This window comes from Bison bison, unplaced genomic scaffold, assembly GCF_000754665.1.
Source record: "Bison bison bison isolate TAMUID 2011002044 unplaced genomic scaffold, Bison_UMD1.0 scf7180017864181, whole genome shotgun sequence".
In the NCBI taxonomy this organism is placed as follows: Eukaryota; Metazoa; Chordata; class Mammalia; order Artiodactyla; family Bovidae; genus Bison; species Bison bison.
This window is the reverse complement of record NW_011494753.1, coordinates 5,416,910-5,425,078: the sequence shown is the minus strand read 5'-3', so window position 1 is coordinate 5,425,078 and position 8,169 is coordinate 5,416,910. Positions and strand designations below refer to the sequence as shown.

General features: G+C 54.2%; 1 protein-coding gene across 6 annotated transcripts in view; it reads left to right on the top strand.

The window, feature by feature from the left end:
* CIB2 (calcium and integrin binding family member 2) overlaps positions 1-8,169 on the top strand; it is a 23,339-nt gene that overhangs the window by 14,436 nt on the left and 734 nt on the right. For all 6 annotated transcript variants that reach the window (XM_010843270.1, XM_010843271.1, XM_010843268.1 and 3 more), the window contains 3 exons: positions 2,127-2,238; positions 5,292-5,439; positions 7,934-8,129. In XM_010843270.1, coding sequence (XP_010841572.1) covers positions 2,127-2,238; positions 5,292-5,439; positions 7,934-8,129 — 456 coding nt within the window. The remainder of the gene's footprint in view (positions 1-2,126; positions 2,239-5,291; positions 5,440-7,933; positions 8,130-8,169) is intronic.

Genomic DNA, 8,169 nt, shown 5'->3' with positions numbered 1-8,169 from the left:
ATAATACATAAACAAACAAATAAATCAAACACTTTAAATCTTACAGTACAGTACCTTGAAAAGTACAATAGTACAGTACAACAGCTGGCATATAGGGGCTGGAATCAAGTGAACAGGCAACAGGAGGAGGGAAAGGAGGTAGGAGATGGTAGAGGTGAAGGATAGGAGATGGAGGGCAAGCTGCAATTTCACTCACGCCTGACATGGATAGCACAGGTTCTGGTTCCTGGCTCAATTCAATTCTATCTATCCTCTTGAAAAAAACAATCCGGTAATGTGTGGCTGCCTGCCTTCCTGCTCAGTCATAACCAATTCTTTGCAACCCCATGGACTGTAGCCCACCAGACTCCTCTGTCCATGGGATTTCCAGGCAAGAATACTGGAGTGGGCTGCCATTTCTCTTTTTTTCTCATCATAGGTGACTCAGTAGCACTGGGCTACATTCTGAATGGCTGCTACAACCTTCGTGGACTGTTCTACACAGGTCCTGTGCCTCAAAAACCAACAGTGCCTCCTCAGATAAAGAAAATCCCCTGGCCATCTCCTGCATCATGAATCTCTCCCATTCTTCAGTTACTTCTTCCTTTTGTCTCTCTCTATCCTTCCTTTGGGCCTCCCTTCTGTCAGGCCTTCGTTAGTATCAGAATGAGTATTGTCGCAGAGCAAGGAGTTTAGTGAGGTCCATCCTCTTGCAGACCTCGCTTGACACAGATTCTGCACTCGTGTACTCTATACGGCGCTGTACAGTAAAGGACGCAAACGCACAACCGCTTGTAGGGGACACACACGTGTGACAATACACAGCAGTCTCGTGAACTAACGTAGGTGATTGGACCTGGGAACACACGTTTGTGTCTTTAAAAGTTCGCAACTTGAAGGTTCGTGTGTTGGGGACTTACTGTAGAGCAGTGCACACAGGATTAGCCTAGAGCTGGGCACGGAGTGAGCACTTGCTGAATGGTGGCTGACATCGTGTGTGTGTGCTGGGCAATCAGTTAGCTGCCCTGATGGAGAGGGCTCTGATGGAGAGGGCTGGGGAGCGGGGCCACAAGAGTTGGGTGGAACCTGACGGGGGACTGGGTGGATGCTGAAGGGCCTGCTAAGGATGGGCCTACGAGTGTGTCACTGGGTCAGGCCGCTTAGAAGAAGACCAACGTTGCTCTGGCTTTGGGGGTAGCGGGGCAGATGGGCCCCAGGAGATATGGGCCCCTTCAATCCAGGCCCCTGCAATCCTGGCCTCACCTTGGGCAGGTTACCTACCACGGCCCCCCAGTCAACACCCCTGACACTTATCCCCTCGTCTGGCAGCAAACTGAGGGTCCACGCAACATGGAGGCAGGCTTGTGTTCCAGGGAGTCCTCAGCCAGGAGGGAGGATGGGAGGGAGCTGGGGACCCGACCCATCAGTGGGGAGGGCCAGGCCCAGGGCAGTGGGCTCCATCCCAATAGCTCCCAGCTGGAGAGAGGCTGTGAGTGGCCCAGGCTCAGGGGCTTCCCGGGATGAGAGGGTTTCTGGAAGCTCTTGCAGAGACCCAGCAACCCTCAGGGCCTAGCTTGGGGGCAGTAGCAACCTGGGCCAGGTCTTCAGCAGGTCAGGAGTGGGGAGCAGTGGAAATGGTGTGGGGAGGGGGCGTTAAGAGCTTCTGCTCTGGACTTCTGGTCCTGGGTTCCGTAGTCGCTGAGACTTCTAGTGTGGTGGTAGACCAGTTACCCTTAACCTCTTCAGGCCTCAGTTTGCTGAGCTGTCAACTGTGGTCACAGTGTATCTGTCCACACAGTCATAGGAGAATAAAAGCGGTGACATGCCTGGCACATAGGCTCTTATGAGAGTCTAAAGAGGGAAAAATAAGGTAGGACTGCAGGCCCTTGAGGGAGGGGGCTGGGCATTGGCAGCAGCAGTGGTGGTGGGAACGCCAGGACCCTATCCGGGTATCAGCACAGGATCTGGGCAGAACTTGCCTTCCCCACAGATGCCATACCCCATGGGAAGAGGAGATGGTCTCCCCAGGCTCCTGGCCAAAGTGGGTCTCCAGCATGGGAGGTAGGGGGCAGGCAGGGCAGCACTGGGCCTCTGAGGGCTCCCGGGCCTGCGTCCCCTCCAGCCCCTTCTCTGTGCTTCCCCTGCAGGCTCCATGCACGGTTCTATGAGCTGGCCCCCAACCTCGTCCCGATGGACTACAGGAAGAGCCCCATTGTCCACGTGCCCATGAGCCTCATCATCCAGATGCCGGAGCCCCGGGTACAGGAGCAGCCGCTGCTGCCAGGCAGAGCGCGGGAAGAGCCAGAGGAGGCTGGGCAGGGGGGCTGGGGGAGTGTGCCGCTCCGGATGGCGGGGCAGCGGAGCCACCTAGACCCAAGTTGACCCCCCCGCCGTGCCTCAGTTTCCTCATCTGCACTCTGAGGACATGAGTCCCGTGTGTGGGACTCCATCGGGTGCTGTGACTGGTGCTGCCCCTGGGCCGCAGGCGGTTAGCCTGCACTCACCTGCTCACCCCTTTGTTAGGCGGCCCAGCTGCTGTCCTTGGCACACCTTGTGTGTGTCTGCTTTTGAAGGTAACTTTCTTCCAGCCGCCTCCTTGCATGGCTGTAGCCTCTCACAGCACAGTCATCCATTGCATCCCCTCTCAGACTTTTAATGTGCACAGGAATCACCTCGAGATCTTGTCAGAATCCCAGTCCAGGTTCAGTAGGTCTGGGTGGGGCCCAAGGATCTGTTTTTCTAACAAGCTTCCAGGTGAGGCTGATGCTGCTGGTCCTCAAACCATTTATATACTTGACCTAAGAGTTTCATTTCCCAAGTCCCTTACTTATTAATATAATACACAGAAAGTGCACTTTGATAGTAAGAAAGCATTTGGGTTTTTAGAGCATGTTGCTGTGGGTCTTTGCAAATAGACCCTCTCCAGGTCTCATATGTGTGACTCTGGGGTCAGGGTATGCAGTTGGGGTCCACATGGCATCCACTTGGGGGCTGTATCGGGCTATGACTTAAGTCCTGAGGGATAGTAGGTCACAGGCTCAGCCCTGGACAAGCAGCCAGCCTGGTCTAGAGCGGGGGCTTGAGCCCAGGCTCAGAGGATCATTTGAGGGTAGGAGGCACTTGGGAGGAACCATGGGGTTGTCTCTAGTCCCCTCTGCTGGACTGGGCACAGAGTGGAGTGGCCCAGTGCTGGCCCAGCTGCGGGTAGAGGACTCCAGGAGAGATGGGCCCTGAGTGAGCTGGGATCAGAGGAGGGAGTTGCTGGTATAATTTCTCACCTCCCTGTGGGCTGGCCTAGGAAAATTCATAGGAGTTGGGTGACTGCTGGCCTGGGATCTGAGTGATTCTCTGTGATTCTCTGAGAATCCCAGTGATTCTCCAACCCCCGGAGCCCCACTGCTGCCTCCCATGATCTTGGTCCGAGCTGAGAGCTGTAGTAGTAGGGAACAACCTTTATAGTCTCTTCCAAATTAGTCACTAAAGGGATATTGCCTCTAAGCTTAAATCACACATAATGGCCCATCTCTGGGAACCCTGCCTCCCAGGTAGTGAGCGTTAAGCTAAAATATCTGTGTTTAGCTCACAGGTAACATCCTGACCAGGCCCACCTGTGAATGACTGCAGGGAGGAAGGAATTAACGCCTCCTCTCAGGACTTCCCTGGTGGCTTAGACGGTAAAGCGTCTGCCTACAATGCGGGAGACCTGGATTTGATCCCTGGGTTGGGAAGATCCCCTGGAGAAGGAAATGGCAACCCACTCCAGTACTCTTGCTTGGAAAATCCCATGGACGAAGGAGCCTGGTGGGCTACAGTCCACAGGGTTGCAGAGAGTCGGACACGACTGAGCAACTTCATTTCACTCACTCTGGAGGCTGATGGGAACCAGGAAATGTTTCACTTTACTCCCGCTTTAGTGTAGAAGGAGCCTGAATTCTAACTCGGGCAAGATGGTTCTTTGGGATACAAGTCCACCATCTTCTCAGTTTGCTGCTTTTATGAATACAGTTGCTAGCCCTTGCCCCAGCAACTTGTCTGTTGATACACTGGCCTTTTGTGCTGTGATCAGTATGAGTCTGGATTCGGGAACATTGTCTTCTCTTGCATGTCAAGGCAGGAGCCTCCATGTACTCCCTGGGTAATGGGACTAAGCCCTGCTCCTGCTGGAAGAGGCGATGCCTCCAGTGGGCACACTGGGCTCTGCTGAGCTCCCCCTGCTCATCCAAACAATATAACAGAACGTGACACCTGTAGAGCTCTCACTAGTGCTGGGCCTTGTTGCTGCTGTTGTTCAGTTGCCCAGTCATGTGTGACTCACTGTGATGCCATGGACTGCAGCACGCCAGGCCTCCCTGTCCCTCACCATCTCCCAGAGTTTGCCCAAGTTCATGTTCATTGCATCGGTGATGCTGTCCAGCCATCTCATCCTCTGACACCCTCTTCTCTTTCTGCCCTCAATCTTTCCCAGCATCAGGGATGTTTCTAATGAGTCATCTGTTTGCATCAGATGACCGAAATACTGGAGCTTCAGCACCAGTCCTTCCAGTGAATATTCAGGATTGATCTCCCTTGATTGACTGCGTTTATCTCCTTGCTTTCCAAGGGACTTTCAGGAGTCTTCTCCAGCACCACAGTTCAAAGGCATCAGTTCTTTGGCATTTTGCCTTCATTACGGTCCAGCTCTCACAACGGTACAACTGGGAAGACCATAGCCTTGACTATCCAGACCTTTGTTGGCAGAGTGATGTCTCTGCTTTTCAACACCCTGTCTAGCTTTGTCATTGCTTTCCTGCCAAGAAGCAGCTGTCTTCTGATTTCATGGCTGCAGTCACCATCTGCAGTTATTTTGAAACCCAAGAAGAGGAAATCTGTCACTGATTCCACCTTTCCCCCTTCTATTTGCCATGCAGCATTGGGGCCAGATGCCATATCTTAGTTTTTTTCATATTTAGCCTTTCACTCTCCTCCTTCACCCTCATCAAGAGGCCCTTTAGTTCCTCTTTGCTTTGTGCCATTATAGCGGTATCATCTGCCTATCTGAGGTTGTTTTTGTTTCTTCCGCCTGTCTTGATTCCAGCCTGTAAACTCATCCAGCCTGGCATTTCTCATGATGTGCCGGACCTTGTACCAACACCTTATTTTTAACTCATTTAACCCTCTCGCAACCCAATTAAGTAGGTGTGATTATTATTCCCATTTTACAGATGGGGAAACTGAGGCCCAGAGGGGTTAGGTCACAGAGGCATAACAGATGGGCTCCAGGGTCCTGCCAGTGAACCTGCACCCATGGTGACTGCTGTGGTTGTTTTCTTCAGGAGAATCCCTTCAAGGAAAGGATCGTGGAAGCTTTCTCTGAAGATGGTGAGGGGAACCTCACCTTCAATGACTTTGTTGACATGTTTTCTGTGCTCTGTGAGTCAGCTCCCCGCGAGCTCAAGGCCAGCTACGCCTTCAAGATCTACGGTAACCCGGGCCTGGAGCAGGGGCTGTGACGCTGTGTGTGGTGGGGTTCCATAGGCCAGCTGGTTGTTGCTGGTTCCCACCCTGGGGACACTGGGGCACCAAGAACACTTTGAAGAGTGCTTGTCCAGTGCGGTGGCCAGAGGGGACAACTCGTACACGAGCGATACCCGTAGGGTCCTGAGATCAGAGGAGGGAGAGTGGGCAGTTAGCCTGAGGTGAGTTCACGCGTGCCGACCTCTCAGCAGGGCCTGGAGTTCGTTCACAGGAGAGTGCGGGCAGGCACACCCAGGAGAGGGAGCAGCCTATGAAGAGCTCAGGGAAGCACACAGCACAGGGCTTGGGGAGCTGACGGGGAGACGACCGTGGTGGGATGAGCACAGTGGAAGTCTGGAGAGGTCATTGTGACTGGCCTTCTGAGGAGCCAGCCAAGGAGCTTGGGGGTCACTGTGGGGCTTCAGGTGAGGCCAGGCAGCCCTGTGTTCTCGAAAGATCTCTTAGCATCCTGGAGGTGTGAATTGGAAGAGCTAGACTGGCAGAGGCTAGGGTTCTGGAGAGGAGGCCTCTGCAAGTGGTGAGGCTGGGCTGAGAGGTAGGCTCCTTGGTCCTCAGACCCTGACTCCAGCAACTGCTGAAAGAGATAGGGTGACCTCATTTCACCCCAGCCCAGCTCAGCCCAGGACCCATTGTCCTAGTGGCCACCAGAGGGCGCCAAGCACCCACGAAGCCCTTGGTTTCTGCTCCAGAGGACTGGGACTGGGGTCAAACCCTCAGACAGTGCTCAGATGGGAACTCTGAGGCCCAAGGAGGGGTTGGAACCCGTCCTGGAAAAGAGAACCCACGGACAAACCTCCTGTCCCCCGCATCTTTGATCAGCCAGGAGATCCCAAGGCAGTGGGGTCCACTGGGCTGTTTTTTCATTTTCTAGTTTTCCTGTTTATTTCAGGGAACTTTCGTCTACATACATCTCTGCACCCACATTGTATTTGCACAGCAGAGGCATGGTATCCACCTTGTCTACTCTCCACAAACTACACCCACAAGCTTCAAGGAAAAAACTTAACAGATTCCACCCATCGTCCCCTTAATGCTGGACCCCAGGACATTGCTCCTGGGAAAGGCTATCGTCTGCCAGAGAGGGGAAGTGCAGGGCACACAGCCAGGCAGACATGGGAACAGGTGAAGGGAGAACCAGGGCTCCCCAACTGCCCTGGATGGGAGTGTGGAATGGAGAAAGGCAACTGGGACCTGGGGTTTGGTGCTGGGGGGACCTGGGGCCTGACCTCTAGCAAGGATCACCCCCTCCCTTGACCTTAGTTTCCTCATATAGAATGGGCAGGGGGTTCCCCTTCTTGCCAACCCTACAGAGAGGCACCACCAGAGGGCAGAGAAGTATCCTTTCTTGTGCCTGCCCCAGGGCCCCTTCATAGGCCAGTGTGGGGATGTGCCATGGAGGGTGCCCAGACAAGAGCTTGGGCTCTGGGGTCCAACACTGAGCGGGGATGTGACCTCAAGTGATTTGTCCTTTCCGAGCCTGTTTCTTCATCTGTATCATGGGGGTTCCAATTGTACCCACTGAAAAGGCTTGTGGTGAAAATTAAATGAGATGGAGCCTGAAGTGCTTACATGAGCATTGTGCTCTTCATCACTAGCACTGATGGTAGGGTTTGGCCAGCTGGCAAGAGGAGCCCTTATGTCTAGGAAGCGCTGCCCCCTACCCCGGCCTCGGCCGCCAACCAACCAGGAGGAGGCGTTTGAGCTAAAACTTGATGGAGTCTGCTACACAGATACATGGGAAGTGCCCTCCAGGTAGAAGAAACAGCACAGGTGAAGAAAGAGTTGATAGTTGGGTTGCAAAGCAGTCAGAAGGGTGTTCACGTTCCCTCTATGAGCCTGCGTGGCTCGGTCCTCTGGACATGTTGCTGGGCTGTGGGTAGCAGTAGTGCCTTTTGCCAAGGATTAGAATCAAATTGTTCCCTGCTCTTTGAAGCCAGGCGTGGGGCTTTTCTCTGAGGGCCTTCTGAGTCTCCTGACCTCCTTGTCTGGCTAGAGGCCAGAGGCAACATGGTGCAGTTTAGAAAATGTGGGTCTTAGCATCAACCAGGCCCTGGTCAGCATCCCAGCTTCCCCTCCAAGCAGACGTCTGACCTTGATTCAGTCACTTGGCCTGTCTGGGCCTTGGTTTCTTTAGCTCTAGAGAGAACACGAAGTCCACTGTGGGGCAAAGCTAGGAGGGCCATTTGGCCTGGGTCTCATGTTCCCAGGAAGCCTCAGATTTGGACATTCCAAGTGTCTCAGGCTAAGTCTGTGCTTGCCGTCATGCTGGGGGTTTGTGCAGATGGTGAATGTGGGTTTGTTGAACGTGGTGTCCAGAGGTGCCTTGTGGGTGAGTCCCCCTTGGTCCCGGTCGGCTGAAGACCAGGATCCAGCGTCCCCAGAGGGTGCATGGGGAGGTGTCTGGTGTGAGAGTGGAGATAAACCCACCCGCTCCCTGCAGACTTCAACACAGACAACTTCATCTGCAAGGAGGACCTGCAGCTGACGCTGGCCCGGCTCACCAAGTCGGAGCTGGACGAGGACGAAGTGGTACTGGTGTGTGACAAGGTCATCGAGGAGGCCGATCTCGACGGTGACGGCAAGCTGGGCTTTGCAGACTTTGAGGACATGATTGCCAAGGCCCCGGACTTCCTCAGGTGCGGCTCCAAGGGGCTGGCTTGGGTGGGGTGGGCCTTA